The 18643-nt window shown below is 49.4% G+C and overlaps 1 protein-coding gene across 1 annotated transcript in view; it reads right to left on the bottom strand.

Annotated features, from left to right (window-relative positions):
- The window catches only part of LOC119396740 (uncharacterized), a 197357-nt gene that overhangs the window by 30819 nt on the left and 147895 nt on the right, over positions 1–18643 (bottom strand). The window contains exons 2-6 of the mRNA XM_037664049.2: positions 12179–15580; positions 10799–10891; positions 9134–9154; positions 6104–6304; positions 559–654 (exon numbers count right to left, since the gene is read on the bottom strand). Of these exons, the coding sequence (XP_037519977.2) occupies positions 559–654; positions 6104–6304; positions 9134–9154; positions 10799–10891; positions 12179–15580 (3813 nt within the window). The remainder of the gene's footprint in view (positions 1–558; positions 655–6103; positions 6305–9133; positions 9155–10798; positions 10892–12178; positions 15581–18643) is intronic.

Below are 18643 nucleotides of genomic sequence, written 5' to 3'. Positions count from 1 at the left end.
AGCGAAGCGTCGAAGCTCGCGTTTCTTCGCGCGCTATATACAGGGGGAGGCGGGAGCGTACCACAGGAAGACAAAGACAAAAGACAAAAGAAAAACGTGATGAACAAGTGGCTCGTGGAAACTCGAGCCGCAAAGAGATACTATGCGGGAAGAAGACACGACCAGCCATAAACAGTAGGGAATTGTGGGAGGACAACTATAATGGTTCTCCTTTTTCCTTTCTCCCTTATTCCCAATCTGGATGTCCATGCAATGTGATACTGACGGTACACTGGAAGTGACGTAAGCTTAACTATTTACTATACGCAGTACTAGTTAGCGAGACTAACGCGGAATGCAAGAGTGATAGTTACTATAATATTACTATAATATTGCACAAATGCCATTATAAGAATTCTGCGTTGAGGCGTTAAAACGCACAATATATTTGGTGCAATCAATCAATCAATCAATCAATCAATCAATCAATCAATCAATCAATCAATCAATCAATCAATCAATCAATCAATCAATCAATCAATCAATCAATCAATCAATCTCTAGTAGAAGATTGCTCACCTTTCTCGATGGCCGATACTACGACCGGGTGGCTCCCGTGAATTCGGAATCCGAACTCCCCGTTGCTTTTCTCTATCCGCACGGTCTTAGTGGCCTCTAGAAGGAAAACCATGGCATTCTGCATTCACAGCGATGCCGAGTATACAGTGCAAAGACACACTTGCACGGATAGATTGGTCAATTGGTTAAGGTGTTCACTGCCAGCTATTCCGGCCCTTATAGCACTGCACGCCATTACTCTTTCTATCTTTCTTTCTTTGTTTTCGTGCGCTTGCTCTTCTCTTCACTCCTTCCATATTTGCCCCTTCCCACTCCCGTTAGTGTAGGGTAGCAAACCGGATGTTATAAGTCTGGTTGACCTCCCTGCCTTTCCCCAATCCCCAATATATATATATATATATATATATATATATATATATATATATATATATACTCTTTCTATTCCCCACTCCCTTATCCCAAGTGCAGAGTAGCAAACCCGACATTCATCTGGTTAACCTCCCTGCCTGTCCTCTTCTTGATTTCTCTCCCCCTCTCTCTACTCTGAATATGGCCAATGCAGTTTTGGGGAAGACCGCAAGGTGGAAGAAAGTTCATGGAAGGTAAACTTTGGAGTGTGCCCTTTAATAGCGCGAAGCCACGAGCTTACTGCTACGAACGGGTGGGCGACAGCATTCTCATTTCAAGTCATTAATCCTATTAAACTAGTTATGGTCGGCATGTGGGAGTCGGGAATATTTAAGCGTGTGGGGGGTGGGCTCTGAGGTCGAGGCGTACCTTATCATAGTGAAACGTGGCAAACGCGTCAAAAAAAGAAAAGATAGAAAGAAAGAAAGGAAGGAAGATATACACCTAGCGAAAGGAAAATTGGCAAGCTGTGCACGAAGAAGCCAAGAAAAACACGTCTCAACTCGGCGAGCCCGTAACCCACTTTCAGATCGCGCGCGTTCGATGCTTACGTGGCACTCTCTTGCGCTCTTCACGCGATAAGAAGCGAAGAAGAACGCCGAGACGAGGAGGGGAGGGGGGCAACTCTCGGCGGCACTTTCCCCGAGAAGAGAAGGCGCTCCCCGAAAGCAACGCCCTTCAAAAAGGCTGGCGCCTCGACGTCTCTTCCGCACGGCTGAACCCGAGAGCTAAGGAAGGAGCGGGCGCGAATGAGCGGCGGCGCTCGTAAGCGCAGGCGACGTATCTCCTCGCCAAGGGGGACGTACGCCGAAACCACGACTCGCACCCCCCCCCCCCCCCATCCCTGCGCCCGGCAGAACCCCGGGTCTGTCCCTTCCTCAAAGCACGGTGCACGCCGTACGGCGGCACCTCGATAATTCTTGCTGACAGCCTCGATGTTGTCATCTGCGCGCTGCGCGTGTATGCCAACAAATTAGATTGGTCGGCCGCGGCCTAAATCGATAAGCAGCGCGGAGCGCCGAATTCGCGACACTGCGTAGCTTCCCTCACACACCATTTAGCTTTTTTTTTGTTCTGCCGCTTATGCTTCCCTATAGTTCCTTATCGTCCACCTGCTACGGTTTTCTTTTTTTAGTTTTCATTGTCGTCATTAGTTCATTCATCACACGCAAACCTTCAGGCGGCATCTTCGCGACCTTCCCTTCGGCGCTAGCGCGTCCAGTCGATTCTGCGCACGTCTAGGGTATTCAGCGTGATGGACAAAGACCGTAATGGGGATATCGAACGGCTTGTCTGGCGACTGAGCCTCTATACAAGGAGGATTTGTCGCCTCCCGCTTGTGTTTTCTTGTTCGAATCTGGGCGGGAGTGCCACTATCGCTGTTTTTCAGTGGATTTAATTTATCCAGTATAGTTAGGGCTATCAGGCTCATCGGTTGCCTTAGGAACCGCGTCGTTACGTAATGACACTTTAGGTAGCCTGTGTTGGAAGGTAGTTTACGTGAAACAACGTTTGGAAGCACTGCACTATATTCGAAGATCCGGGATCTCCAATGTGTCCAATAAGACACAGCGCAGGCTCTCGATACAACACTCCTACTGACCACACTAAATGGTTCCCACCCTCAGTTTCAATATGCACTGGGACCGTGGACTGATTCCGCCTGCGCGTCCCCTGCTACGATAGTTCTCTTAAGCGTTTTTTTTAAGGAAACGCTAGTCTATACGAAATGCCTTAATATTGTACGGTGCTTTACGGGTGCGTTGCATGTGTCCCGTGTATGTTAATAGTATCTTTTGCGTGTATCCCTTCATTCACTGTCGCGTTCACCTACCGCAGTGCGCCGCTAGGCAACCATTTCCGGTTCAGAACAGAGAGCTTATTCTTTGTCAGTGACACTGTCACTTGCGGAACGCGCTTCAATAGCACCAGAGTATAATACGAAATATGCTTTATGGACAGTAGCGAAAGGAAGACACCTGTGCCGCTGCAGCGGCGCCACACTCTAAAAAAAAAAAGCAGTATGTGTGACTCCTTTCGGGGAGTCTTGACTTGCGACGTATATGACTCTCTTTAAAGAGATACGTTAACTCTCTTGTGGGCCACACGACTCTCCGAAGAGAGTATAATGATATCCAAAGAGAGTTGACGTGCCCCTTTAAAGAGAGTCTATACGTGGCAAGTCAAGACACCGCTAAATGAGTCAAAATACTTTCATTTTTACACGTCAGGCATGTGTGTACAAGAACAAGGGCTGAACAATGAACAAATTGCAATAGGACTGGCAGGACACGCAGGAATTTTGACGAGCCACCAAAGGGGTTCGCCGTGTTGTTAGATAACCTCAGCCTAACGTGCCTTGATACCCTTCGCCAATTATTACGCTTTCAGGAAATACACGTACTTGGAGGTCCGAAACCACTGACAGTGCGTTCCCACTATGAAGCTAGTCTTGGCTGCTCTTGCGGGAAACGCAGCATGACACAGGATAACCGTTATCATGCTTTAGGTGCTGTCAGGACATTCATACATTCAGTAGAAGTTATTGCGTTACTCATGCGTTATTCAGCTTGAGAAAAAAATTGGTAAGTGGACGAGATGATCCATCTTGTACGTGTTCTGGTGGGAAACAGCGAGAAAGAAACGGCACACGAGGTGCTGCATTGACTGTCGACAGCGAACAACCAGCCTTAGTAGTCATGGCGCTTAGTAGCTATGGCGCATAGCTACTAAGCACGAGGTGCAATGCACGAAAGACAAAGCGCAATGCTTTGCTCTGGCATCATTTATTCCAGTCGGCTCCCCCGTTTCAAAGCGGGAACGTTTATTATTATTTTCTTTTTGTTTCACACGTACCTCAACTTTAATTCTCAGGGGTAATCTTACCTTCCAAAGAAACTTTTTGTTTATCTTTCCCATTAATAAACCCTGACCCACTTTCTGAGAATGGCAGACTCCCGTGGCAAAAGCTACTCAGCTCGGCAAAGGCTGGCGCTGGAGCGTGCACGTGCTCATACAGCAGCCGACAGTGACCGCGCGGCGCCGAAAAGCCGGTCGGCGAGCCGAAAGACACGGGAATAGCCGCGCGCACAGCGCGAGTTAAGCTAAGCCACATCTGAATTATTCACTGTCGTACTCGGGACCGAGCAACACGCGCTCCTCGTTCTTAATAAAGCATCTCTGCTATATCGCCCCACTCGGAGCTCGTTCTAGTAAATATTGTATGCTGCCTCTCCACAGCGCTCGGCTGAGAACGCCTCGCACGTGGTACACGGAGGAATCGCGCTAGCAAGCTAAAAAACACACGCTGCAGGCGGTGCAGTGGGCATACAGCAAGCGCAAGAAAATCGAGTGATTTTTCGCCCGTGCGTGGACATGTCACCGCCACATGTAATTCTCCCATAGGGACTATAGTGGTTTGGAACCTTCATAAATACGGGTTTAATCACATTTTTGAGTAAGAATCAAGTATTAAGTCGCTGGCATGCTTTCATAAAGGCCTGTGACTATGACACCTTCCAGGGCGCACCACGGACTAACGAGAAACAAAGTGTGTGTGTGTGTGTGTGTGTGTGTGTGCGTGCGTGCGTGTGTGCGTGCATTGTCGAAAGGAGTTCACATGGCACACGTAAAAGCGTTGGCAGGGCGTTTGAGTGATTCTCGCGACAATCCTTTAAAAAACGAGTCTACACTTTTGAATCGAGTCTATCTTATGGAAGCCGAACTTATGACGACATTTAAATGGCTACTAGTATGACAGAGCCTTTGTAAAGTCATGTAGCACACCGCACTGGTCAGCAGAAGAGTGTCCACATTATCACTAATAATAATAATAATAGTTGGGGTTTTACGTCCCAAAACCACGACATGATTATGAGAGACGCCGCAGTGGAGGGCTCCGGAAGTTTCGACCACCGGAGGTTCTTTAACGTGCACCTAAATCTAAGCACACGGGCCTTAGCATTTTCGCCTCCATCGAAAATGCGGCCGCCGCGGCTGGGATTCGATCCCGCGACCTGCGGGTCAGCATTCAAGCACCATAACCACTAGACCACCGCGGCGAGTTTCCATATCACGTTTAACCTGCTTTGCTCGTAGTGCGCGCGGCGGCTGATGTAAAAGTTCGAGTTCAGCTTATATCTAGTCCCGATAAACATCTGAAACCACCCAAAACTACTTTTGTAGAACAACAAGAAGAATCTATATCAAAGAGGCTACCCTTCGAAAGATAACACAGGTTGTGAAAGCTGCCACATCACGCATTAAAATCATGGGAAATTACAATCAGCTTCTGGAAAAGGGGCCTCGGTGTGAGTATCGATCTGCGAGAAAGTGAAGAGAGTTAGCAATTTTCGAAAACATTAAAGCATTCATAATCAGGAAAGGAGGTCGGTTATGTCTGACGGATGTTTAGACATATTTGTTTTCTTCTCTGTATATAAACACGTCCAGTGGTTATTGCGTGTAGTCCGTATATTTTACACAGTGTTGGCTGGTCATATACCCGGACGTGTTCAATGTGTGCAGAGTAGCAGGCTAGAGCGCACTAGCTCAGGCCGACCTCTCTGCCTTTCAATAAATTCTCTCTCTCTCTCTCTATGCAGTCCCAATAGGCGATGACTGCACGAAAAAGGATCCTGTGAGGGCCATCTGCAGCATGTCATGTATTTCGTTAAAACTTAATCTCTACATTGCTCATGAGAGATAGCTGTGTTTAACTGCTTTTTACTCGTGTACGTAATTGCCCATACCATCATGATGCAGGCGCAAATCACCTCGTAAATCTGCTTAATGTACAGTCTAAGAAGAAAAACAAAACAAAACAAAGAATATGGCCAACTCTTTTCAGTTAGTCCTAACTCGCCAAGTATATGACTCTCTTTAAAGAGTCACGTTAACTCTCTTTTGGCTACCACGACTCTCCGGCGAGAGTATAGTGATCCCGAAAGAGAGTTCACGTGTCTCTTTAAAAGGAGTCATATTCGTGGCAAGTCAGGACTCACAAGAAAGAGTCAAAGGGCCTTTTCTTTTTTTTTCTCACAGTGTAGTAGTCTTAAGCCTGCGCCCCTTTTCCTTCATATATAAAGAAATATGGCTGCGCATATTTCAATAGGCGGCTGTTGTTTTGCAGACTCACCAAAGCAGCGATGTGCTATCCGGCGGTACATTTCGAGGCTCGCCTTCCGGTGGATCATGCGATGCGTGAGGGTCACGTACTGGCGTTGGAACTCGCGCTCCGACTCGGTCGATTCCGGCGAGCTCGAGCGGCTCTGCGCTGGTGAGGACGAGGACGAGGACGAAGGCGAGGAGTCCGACAGCACGCTGCTGCTGCTACTCTCTGCGTAGGGAATGTAGCGAATATTTGTTTTCATTAGTAGCAGGAGCACCGAGTGACACTCTTGTTCTTCTTCCAGGCACTTCCGGTCGAGCTGTTACTTCCGGTTATCCGAATATTAAGAAAAAGTCTTCTAAAAACAAGACCGGTACGAAATAGATTGTCCAGGTTCAAGGTAAGAGTTATATAGGATACATACGACATCGGAGCATAAGTTTGCTTAAGGTAAGGGCCAATTAACTGTCAGGATAATTAATAAAAATTAATTGAATGACTTCGTTAAAAAAGCAGACGGTTTTCTTGTGGGAAGCTGTGGTCGTTGCGCCACCTAAAGGAGCAGATCTAAACCACGAGCTTCTTTCTGCGTGGCCTCCGAGATCCGCTCCGGCAACGCGACGAAACGCAATGTTAAACCGAGAAATGCACCATGGGACACGAACGCAGACGTGCGAGTGCCAATACCAGACAAGCAAATCTAGGATTAGGATCGCCTCCAATTTTTTATTGTTGTTACTAATCACGCAAACATGACGAAGGGAGAGAAAAAATGGGAGAGTAGCTATCCCCTGAAAGGAGGACCGCGCAAACCGGCTTAAAGAGGCGATAAAAAACGCCAGGCCTGCGCTAAAACCGCAGCACAGTCACAGCGAAAGCTTGAAGAGCGGCGTTTCTAGAGCCCGTTAAGCTCTCTTGGGGCTACACTACAAGTACACTAGAAAGGTACCCACTACGCCATAAATCACAATTTTTGTGAAGTTTGGAAGCACCTACTAAGCCATTATTTGTCATTCTGCGGAGAAGCGAGGCACCAGCTACACGTCTGTAAGGCATTATGTGCACTTTGTTCACGCGACGACTGATGACGATGAAGAATTATGGCTCAGCCCTTTGTAATGGGTTGGAATCTTTAAACGGCCCACCAGTTATGTAATTTGCATTGGGTGACGCCCGGTCGCTATTTCCCTCTCCCGTCATGCTGTATAACATACGTTGACGTGGGAAAGCGACGGGGGGGGGGGGGGGGGGCGAAGTACTTTACTGACACCCCGAGGAAATGGATCATGCGCTTATGGGCTTGCGAGGTGCCCTTGCGAGGAACCCACTACGCTATAAATCATTGCAATTTTACTGAGACCCAGAGGAAGTGGATCATGCGCTTATGGGCTTCCTTGGCAACCAATCCAAGTGCACTTGCGAGGAACCCACTACGCTATAAATCATTGTAATTTTTGAGAAGCAGGGCAGCAGGCACTCTGCCATTTTTCGTCATTCTACGGAGAGCGTTGGTACCTGCTAAACCCATGTAAGGCATTATGCGCACTTTGTTGATGCTGTGCCTTATGACGATGAAGAATTATGGCAGGGTCCTTTGTAATGGGTTGGAAGCATTCAACAACCTACTCGTTTCGCAATTCGCATTGTGTGACGCCTGGTTACAGAATTCGCGTTGTGCGACGCTTGGTGCTTATTTTACTATTCTACCACGCTATATTGCATATGCTAATGTGGTTCCTTCCCGACATGAAGCCTGTATAGGACCTTTTAACAAAGCAGTTTCAAGCACCGGCATGGCTCAGAGGTTGAATACTGGGCTCCCACGCAGAGGGCCCAGGTTCGAACCTCGTTCCATCCTGGAATTTTTTTCTTATTTAGTTTTTTTTTCTTATTTCGAGCGATACTGGTTACGGACACCGGCGGCGGCGGCGGCGGACAACTACGGCGCCAAAAACGGCCGGTGAAATGATCTCATAACAGCTTTCGCTGTAAAAGAAGGCAACAATAAGAAGAAAAAGGAATCAGTTCATGCTGCTCGCTGGTGAGTGATATTAAGTACCACTGGCGTAGCGTATCCAAGACGGAGCAAATTGCGACAGGCACAGCGCTAACGTGTGCGTCTACGTAGCGCCCTTCGTTCGGTATTGGATGCGCCAGATCAAAGGAATCAAATTTGTCAATGGTTTATTACAAAAACAAAAGCCTCTTGAAGATGTTCTTCACTTTGCTTCGAATTCCCAGGGCTTAACCTTCCGTTAGGCTTCGGCACTGTTATAGAAGCCGGCATGCGTATTACGCTGCGCATGGTTTTATAAAAGCAACAAAGTGTTTACTGTATTAGTGCCTGCTTTCTTTACTGTTGTAATTATAGTTTTCTCAATATATTTTCACTCGGCGTCTTCCAGTAAATACCCGTATATTTTTAACAGCGAAGCCATTTAAGCTATCGGTAACTTGCGCTCCGTCGTGCAAAACTCCACATGTGGTTATGCGCATGTGGAGTTTTGTGGAGGTGCGAGCGTTAAACGAAAACTCTGCTCGGCGAAGTGGAGCTCGTGAAAGAGAGGGAAAGAAATAGATAGAAAGAAAGGGAAAGAGAAAATTGAAGGGGAGAAAGAAAGAGTATAAAGATATAAAAAAATATGAAAACACACAGAAAAATAAAGAGAAACAAAGAAAGAGAGAGAAATTAGCAGAGAGAGAGAGAAAGATAAATAAAGAAGAAAGAGAAATATAGAAAGAACGAGAAAGAGAAAGAAATAGAGAGACAGAAAGAAATAGAAGGAAACAGATACAGAAACGAGATACAAGAAACAGAGAGAAAAAGAAGAAAGGAAAACCTAAAGAGAAACAAAGAAGGTCACCCAGCCTGCTCTTCCTTAAGGCTTAGTGCGAAGCTGCCATCATTCTTTAAAACGCAACCACCCTGTAGCCTGGTATTGCTATATTTTTGATCACTTTCTTCCTACGCAGCTATAGCTTTTATAGCTGTTGTAGACAAAACTGCACGAGGCTGTGTACGTAGGTTCACTTGATCGAGGGAACTGAGACACTCACCTTTCCTAGTTCTTCTCGCTGCTTGAAATAGAAAGCGAAAGTATGCTCTAGTTAGTTCGGGCAATCCTTACTAATGGCATCATTTACAATTTAGGTTTCTTTTGACGCGTAGTCAAACGCGTTGCTTAGGAATAATCAGAAGATGGGGCTATATATTTAATTGATATAGCTTAAACACACGCTATTGTCAGCGAAATAATTTGTATCACTCACTCACTCACTCACTCACTCACTCACTCACTCACTCACTCACTCACTCACTCACTCACTCACTCACTCACTCACTCACTCACTCACTCACTCACTCACTCACTCACTCACTCACTCACTCACTCACTCACTCACTCACTCACTCACTCACTCACTCACTCACTCACTCACTCACTCACTCACTCACTCACTCACTCACTCCACTCACTCACTCACTCACTCACTCACTCACTCACTCACTCACTCACTCACTCACTCACTCACTCACTCACTCACTCACTCACTCACTCACTCACTCACTCACTCACTCACTCACTCACTCACTCACTCACTCACTCACTCACTCACTCACTCATCTCTGTTGGAACTCAGACTTCTATTGTACTATTTAACGACACGGTGAAACTATACTGATATTGTGCATCGCTTTATTATTTACCTCTTCGAAGTTATTACGCACATTCGACGAAATTCGTATTGCTATGGTTTTAAGAAAGGGTGCTCTACAAGGGATGCGACATAAGGCAAGGTTAACGCTTAAAAAAAAGAAAAAAAACCTTCATTCCGGTCAGGGGCTTCTGAGAGCTCGTCGCACTTAGTATATTGCAGAGAGAGTTTTACTCCGTCGCACACATAATCATATATGCGTGGCCTCAAGCTCGGTAGTCCGGCCATTTGTCACTTGCGAGCCGCTTACTCCTGTTAATTGCTTTGCTAATTGAGTTTGCCATAACGCTGCCGCAGCTCCTAATTGCCCTGCTGCCCCGTTCAAACAAAACAAAGTAGTTGCTTTCTTTTTGTTTCAGAGGCCGGGATTCGCGTACGTCTTCCGTCTCTGGTTCCGCAATGGAAGCCGCAATGAGTTTACGCGGAACCTAACAGCCGTCTAATGCATACCGCAAATGTTTTCACGCTTGGTGCCATCGCTCTGCAGTGGGCTTCACTCGGAACTTGTAGAGAATTGGCGTAATTACCGCTGCCGCTCATTCATCTGGGGCATCTGTCATGCCAACGGCGAGTACAGTAAGGCGCCTAATTAGTACGAAACGAAATCAAATATGTATCCGCTCTGCTTGTTTACAAACGAACAGTTCATCAGTGAGGCTGTTATGCGCAGAGAGCGAATTCATGCTGTTGAAGGATCGGAGTTACATTTCCTGCAGCGCAATGATGCAGCGTAATCTAAGAATAAAAGCGGCGATGACAAAGCGGTCAGCGAGAATAACCTGGCGGCCTCCCATCGAAACAAACTCGTTAATTCAGTCCACAATATACTGCTTTTTTGTGACCAGAGCCCAGTTTTATTTAGCATATATAGACGGTGCATAATTATCTTTCGTTTTCACGCCTGCATAATACTTATTCCAACTTAAGATTAATTAATTAATTTATTTATGTACTGGTTTTTTCAATATTCGAATGAGTCATTAAGACGTTGATGTTAAATATACTTACAATTACCCCTAAGATGCTGTCTCCATGCCAGCATTTCGTGTTCGCTGTTAATGTACAGCCAGTTTGTCTGCCTATAACTCCTCGAGTGAATACCTGAAAAAAAAAAAACAACAAGAAAAACAACAACGACATCGAGATTAAGATTATAAAACTAGGTACATTTCGTAATAATAATCGCTGGGGTTTTAAGTGGTAACATCACGACTTGATTATGAGGCGCACCGCAGTGGGGGGCATTAAAGAACCACCTGGGGTCCTTTAACGTGAACCTAAATCTAAGCACGCGGGTGTTTGCAATTCGCCACCAGTGAAATGCAACCGCCGGGGCCAGGGATCGAACCCGCGCCCTTACGCACGTTTCGTGGCAAAGGATAAGATGGAGAGCAGTCGATAAATATTACAAAAGAAGAGAACACATGTAAATGGCCTTGTTCCAACGAAACGTACATAGCTGAGTGGAAAAAAGAATGCTAGTGATGACTGTGCTGAGGCCCGCCGTAAGGCTTATAAAATATGCTAACAGAGACGTAACACTAAAGATCTGAAACGCGCGGGAATGACGCCTCTTGAGGACGCAAATATTCTGAGAACCTGCGATTAGATGCCTGGAAGGTTCTATTGTGTTGCCCGCACACGAACACAGTAATGTTTCAGCCACCACGTGAAGTGCTATCACAGAATTACAACTTTAAGCTGTTGCTAGTAATCCACGGACCCCGCTGATGTTCTTCCAACGGCAACCGCATTCAGAGTATATTTTGACTGCAGTTGCCATTGGAACACACGCGCCGCAGTTGGTGATGCACGTCGTACGCCTGCGCAACCGAAAGAAACTTCGGCATCAGGGGCGTAGCCAAGGGGGGGTTCAACCCCCCCCCCCCCCCGAAATTTTTCAGTTTTGCTTGCGTATATATACACGTACACATACAAACGCACGCACGAACATACACAAAGTATGGTTGAACCCCCCCCCCCCCCCCCCCGAAAAAAATTTCTGGCTACGCCCCTGTTCGGCATACTGTAGTCACTGCTGCAACCAAAGGCTACGCAGTCGTTCCATAACCTAACCTTGTTTGAACTGTCATCCTCTAACTCATCGGATAACGAGTTAAAACGTAACCAGATCACGCAAACCAGAGAAGAGGAAATGCTCGCCGCATGCCGGTTGCTAAAGCTTTTCTCCCAGCCGATGTCGCCTATCTCTGCTCTCTCCTATTATTTTATTCCACAACTCCTTTCCATGTGGTGTTAAGCCCTGCTTCCTTATGGGCTGCAAGAGATGGCGCCCTTTTGCTTTTTACCACCGTAACCTCCCGTCTTTACCACCCCCGTCTAAACGATGAAAATGACTGGAGGCGTTCAAAGAGAGACACGTCTTACCAGCGTCCTCATCGTCATCGTCGTCGTCGTAAAAGTCGGCCGCAGGGTAGGGCGCCGGCATCCTCACATGGCCGTAATCCGGGCACGGCGCCGATCGGCGCCCGTCCAGGCAGAACCCTCTGCTCAGCGGCCGCTCCCAAGAGTAGGGCCCGGGAACGCGGTGCTCGCGCACTTTGTCGCCGCACTGGCTACACACGACCGAGTCCCGGCCCCTGCTCTCGGGGCTACGAGGGAGGGAGCGCGAACGGCGCCCCTGAAGCTCCCGGTGCCGCATCCAGAGGTCCTCGACGGAAGTCGCCACCTGAGCGGAGCACGCAGCTTCTAGCATCTCCCAGCGGACGCGAGAGGCGCGCTCACGCCGGCGTCGATGCTCGACGCTGCCGCTGCTGCCGACGACCCCCTGAAGCTTGGGGATGGCGCCGCCGCCGTCCGGCTGCTGCCTCGGCGCCTCCGGTGGGCGCCGGCGTGTCGTGTTTTGCGTCGACATCGAGCTGTCCGTCACGTCGGTGTCGTCATTGCGCACTAACTCACTCTCGGCGACCACCACGCTTTTACTGTCCGAGTCGGTCGTGGTCGTCGACACGTTGGACGCGTGGCTCGTCGTGTCGAGCGAGAGTTCCGCTGCAGCCGACGATGGCAGGTCCAAGTTGAAGCTGCACGAAGTCGTGGCACTGTCGAAGCTCGGAGTTGCCACTTCCGAGTCCAGGTACTCGGAGGAAGAATAATGGAACGGTTCTTTGGGCTGGTCGGGAGACTGCGGCGTCAGGCTCTCTGTCGCTGCCTGCCACTCGTGTGATTCCGTTTGCTCTTCTGCTGCTGGTTCCTCTAAGGGTGGGGGTCGTCCTTCCGAAGGTGGGCGTTGTTCGAGGGCGGCCCGTCCTTCGGATGGCTGCCGCTCCTCCGTGGGTGGTGGTGGCAGAGGCAGCGGAGGTGTCTCGGGTTTGCTGATAACATCTGGCACCGGTGGCTGATATCGCTCGGTGATTTGCTGGTCAGAGTTGCTGTTCTCTTCGGACACCTCGGACACGGTGGACAGCTCGTCGTATTGTCGAATTTCGGAGCGACTGATCGCGTTCTGGACGTCGCGGAACGTCATCAAGGGCATCATGATGGGCTCCATGTCGTCAGTGTCTTCGTCGTTTCGGGACGAGCACGGCCCTCCCTGATCGAAGAACGCCGTGCGCATCAAATCGGGCGACTGGCGGGGCGGCGCGGCGGATTCGGAAAACTCGTCGGCTTGGGATGCGGGTCTACTGTCGGCGTCTCTTTCTAAAGCACCTTCCTCGTCGTCGGACTTGTCCGTCCTGTCTTCGTCTTCATCGTCGACTCCTTCGGCGCGCCCGAGCGAATACTCGCCGGACTCCGATGAGAGCAGCTGCTCTTCCTTTTTGGTCGATTCGTCTGAAGAGTCGTTGTGGCCTTTCTCCGTCTCTTCGGAAGACATGGCCGCTTCGTCCGGATCGCGTGTCACGTCCCTCGAGGAGGCCTTGGGAGAAGGAGTTTTTGTACGTGCACCATTCCTCGACGAAGGTGAGCTGAAAAGGCTGGCCGACGACGCCGTTTCGAAGGACGTGTCAGTGCCGTCGCGACGGGCCTGACTGGTGCTGCTCGTTTCTGTCGACTCTCGTGCTTTGGCAGAGTGCTCGGTGGCCGTGACGTATTCAGAGGTGCTCTCGCTGGTCGTGTCCTGCCGGCCGGCGTCTGCGTTTGCCTCTCGCAGTTTGGCCGCCACGGCAGGTCCAGAACTGCTGGTGGAACGTTCGCTCCGCGAGGATTCGCGCTCTGTGAACTGGCTGCTAGACGACTCGCTTTCCGGGGACGTGAGTCCCTCAGGCTGCGCGGGGTGAGTGGTTCGCTTTTCTTCTCTCCTATGGGATTCCTTGGAAGGGTATTGCTTGGCATTCGACTGGTGTTCCACTCGCGGTCCTGAATGGTAATTGCTATCTCGCCTACTGTTTAGCGCGGCGTCTTCGTGGCCGACGGGAGCAAGCCTCGAACCGCTCCTGGCTTCCCTCAGCAGGTCAATCTTACAGAGTGCCCTGCTGAGTTCTTCCATCTGGCCTTTGGTGCGGGGACTTTTCGCCTGGAAGCCGCCGTCTTCATACTTGTTGGTCATCATAGAATCCTGCTTGACTTTTCCCTGCTTGTGCGTCTTTGGAGACGGAAGCAACCTCTGCTGCTTGCTCACCAGGTCGACCTCCATGACGTCTTCATCGCTGTCGTCACTCACGGACGTGCCGGCCCGGCGGGCGTCCTTGGCCTTGCGCCGCCGGGCTGCCTTGTGCTTGGCTCCGCGCGCCGCCCGCGGCGACAGAGTGAGGTAGGCGGGCAGCGACGCCTTCGTTCTGCACACGGTTTCAGTTTGCGTGGCCTGCGTCTTCACCAGAGCCCGTCGGCGACCGAACGAAGCTCTCTCGAAAGAATCTTGGTAGTGACGAGCGTCCAAGAGCCTTTCTTGGGAACCGTCCGGCGTTGATACGGCGCGGCGCCCCAGCGGCGTGGACGTGGCGGCGGGTCCCCCGAGGCTCAGCTCGACGTCCTCCAGTCCGCCGGCGACGGTGTTACTGCGCACGAGCGCATTCGAGTCGAAGCTCACATGCTTCGGCCGGCGGTCGTCGAGCAGCGCGTCGGGCACCGCGACGCCGCCGTCGCTACGACGCCTCCACGTGGAGGCATCGTTGAGGGCGTCCACGCTGTGACACTGGCCCAGCGTGACCCCATCGTACTGGAAGCTCAGGTTGGACGGTCGAGAGGCGCAGCGCGACGCGTAGCTCAGGTTGCTGCTGCTCGCCAGGCTGCCCTGGCTCGTGCTGCCGTAGCTGTTGCAGCTCTGCAGCCTGGGCCGCGCCGAGAAGGACCGGGAGTGAACCACGATGCGCACCGAGTCGCTGTCGGCCGCGTCGAGGTTGCTGAAGCGCAGCTTCGGGTCCTGCAGGCAGAAAGGCTTGGGTCGCCGCCGGAAGCCCGAGCTCGCGAAGTCGTCATCGTCGTCTTTGACACCGCCTTGCTGCGTCGTCGGCGGCGGAGGTGGCGGTGGAATGTTCTCGTCACTCGAGGCGCGCTGGACGCACGAGAAGAGCGCCGCGTTGCAAGGACTTCCGCCTCCTCCTCCGGCGGCTCCCTGCGCGGCCAGGCACCCGAACAGGCTGCGGGTGGTGGCGCCTTTGTCGTCGAGTACGGCGATCTCCTTGCGCGTGATGCAGTACTGTTCGCGGATGTCTTCGCGCGAGTAGATCGGGTGGCCCTTGCGGCTGCGCAGCGCGCTGATCTTGCGCTTCATCATGTCATCGTCGGAGTCGTAGGCGATCGTGTCGGCCGAGAGGTCCACCTGGGTGCCCGCGTCCACCAGGTCGAGCGGCGCGGCAGGCCGCAACGTCAGCCGGGACGCGTCCAAGGATCCTCCTGCACAGAAGAGCACGCGCAATGAGTACGCTTTAAGACCGGCAGCATGCGAGCTTTTTGTACTTCCGCAGACTCAAGCGTGAGGCGGATGAATATGAGCGAGCAAGCAGCGTAGCTTACCCTGTCGTTGAAATGAGTGCGAAAAGGGAGTTAACGGTGGGAGTGGTAGCCATTGACTTATTTGGGCATGCCGCTTATTTTTTTATCTATTACCGATATATTTCCGGTTTCATATAGTTATTAGAATATGGGAGTACGCATCATATAGCGCAAGTCCGATAAACGTACAGTTTCAACGGAAAAAGATTAGCACAAGTGACCGGCGGCCGGAGCCGAAAAATCGCGACACGCGGCGCTGTGGCCCACGAGCAAGCCTATAGCGAGATTATCATGCACATTCCATTTTCCAAAGCAGGGGTGGCCAGCGGTCCAGCGGAAAGCAGCCCAATCTTGCCGTTGGCTCATCCGAAATCCCATATCTTGTTCATTGCTTATCGGCAGATCTGGCTGTGCATGTGATTTCTTTTTTTTTCGCTGGAGTTGGAGCAACCGTATCTTTATCGCTGTTCCCCGAAAAAGCTGTTTGTTGGAGCGCTTTCCGCCCCCCTCCCTTCCTTTGAAAAGTGCAATGTGCTTGGTACTCTCGATATCGGCGTGCTCGGGAAAAACAGCTCCGCGTGTCGCAATCTTGCCGCTCCTAGTACGTTACGTTGGGGTTTTAGAGATGCAACAAAGCGTTCTTGTTGACTGTCGTAGCTATTTAAAAAAATCACGCCCTCGCCAGCTTAGGATGGGCACGTGTAGAACATCTTTGCGTTAAATACAGTTCTGAGGGCGAAATTGTCTGCCGCATTAGATAAGCTACGCTTAGCTCGCATTCGCTTCAAGTGCAGGTGAGTTAGGGAGACGTATGTAATATCTTAATGGGCCCCTAAACCACTTCAATGACGACAGAATGGTTTCTTTATCGCCTTGACTACCCTTCCTATAGGAATCTGTATAGGAACACGCCTCATGAACTCACCGGCTCCGATGACTAAATTGCAAGACTTGCCGTGATGTAATTTTTTTTTAATCAGCAGCGTTTTGTTACTTAATTACATATTTTGTCATATACTGCAAGTAATGTCCGCCCTTTCGAGTAATATAGCTTATCTGCTACAGACAGATCATCTAGATTACTAGAAATGCTAGATACGCTATTCAGGTCAGCGTCGCGCTGACCTGAATAAGAATTACGTACCCGGTGTAGGGTTACTGCGCATGTCAAAACACTGGCCACCGATATTTTCCTCCAGCACTCTTCTTCGTTTGACTCGCAAAATGACGAACTGAACTGAAATGGGCATCACACCTCCGTCACTAGCACGCAACCCACTCGTGCTTGCGAAGTGTTTCGTGAAAGCTTAGGGCGCATTGTCAGGACACAAAACATTAATCAATACGCAGTGATAGAACGAAGAATAAAAGGCTGCACTTCTGACACTTACGCGCGCTATCGTACGCATATTGCGTCCGGGAAATGATAGGAACCGTTGTCAACAGAAACAACGTTACTTTACGTGGATTTCATGGTTTTTCTCGTGTTGCAACGGGGCAAAAAAAAGAAATGGTTGCTTATCGTCGGCCTTCGTTCCTGGCCAATATCGTAAAACAGGCCGGCGCCTACTTAAGAGTGAGATAGCCATCAAAGCACTCGGCGATTACGGCGATCACAAACATTTATTGCGGTGCAGCAATCAACACTTTGCCAAAAGAAAGAAAAAAAGAAAGGAAGAGAAAAAACCGTGGTAACAACAACACCTGGAGCCAAGCATGGCCTTCAAGCAGCTGCCTTTATATCAGTTGTTTACGATCGTGATAAACCAAATGTGGATGTGGATAAATGACGGGGTGTGAGCAAATTACGAAAAAAAAAGAAAGAGATTATGGCAACTTCGCACTAGTGGAGCCAAGTGTGAAGAAATAGCGGAGCCGGGCGGCCTTCCTTGTTTCTCTATTTTTTTCTCTTTCTTTTCTTGCTCTATTTCTTCTTTGGTTGATGCATACGAGGACGAGGACGAAGAATAAGAAGCACAGGACAGGCGCTGTCCTGTGCTTCTTATTCTTCGTCCTCGTCCTCGTATGCATCAACCAAAGATGAACGCATACCAACTAGCTCAAGTTTCCATTCTTATGCAGTTTATCTCTGTTTTGTGTATCTCTTTTTTTGTGTGTGTATGTTTCTTCCTATTTCTTTCTTTCTCTCTCTATCTATCCCCTCCTCGCTCTTTCTATTTTTATTTCTCTTCTTTTCTCTCCCCCCCTCTCTATATTTATCGCTTCCTCTTTCTTTCTATCTTTTTAACTGTCTGCGTCTTTCTCTCTCTTTCTTTGTTTCGTTTTTTTCTCCCTTTCTCTTTCTGTCTTGCTCTCGGTTTTTCTATCTCTTTTTCGTGTCTTTTTCTTTCTATTTCTTTCCCTCTCTGTCTATGTCCTTCTCATTCTATGTTTTTATGTCTTTATTCTCTTTCTTTTTCTCTATTTTCTCTTTCTTTCTATCGCTTTCTTTCTCTCTCTCCCTTCTTCTCTTTCCCTTTCTATCGCTGTCTCTCACATGTTCGTTTTCATCTAACGCTCGCACCTGCTTTATACTCGGTAGCGGGGCTTGCCCAATTCCTGCGGCGCATACCCGACCGAGGTTTCTTGTACGCGTTGAACAGAATACGGCCGGCTTAAACAGCTCCGCTGGTAAAAGAAAGCAAGAACCAACACGCTAACGAGTTGTGCTATGCAGGGCGCTCGAAAGTGATAAACAGTGGACGGGCCGATAAACAGTTCTGACATAAATAATTGCCTTGTTCAATGAGGTGCTGCATGCGGTAAAGTCCCCTTATGTGTTTGTGTTGTTCGCAAACGAGTAAGTTTGCCTCCGCTTAACTTTGGCTAGATGAGATTTGCATGAAAAGACGCAAGGAAATAAAAAAAAGAGAGAGAAAGAAAAGTAAGGAGGAAACTTGCACGACTTACATAAAGAAAACAAATAAAAACAAAGACAATTCTAAAGCGACTTCAAAAACAAAC

Source organism: Rhipicephalus sanguineus, chromosome 6 (genome assembly GCF_013339695.2).
Source record: "Rhipicephalus sanguineus isolate Rsan-2018 chromosome 6, BIME_Rsan_1.4, whole genome shotgun sequence".
NCBI lineage: Eukaryota > Metazoa > Arthropoda > Arachnida > Ixodida > Ixodidae > Rhipicephalus > Rhipicephalus sanguineus.
The sequence above is the reverse complement of the archived record's forward strand: the minus strand, read 5'-3'. Positions and strand labels throughout refer to the sequence as shown.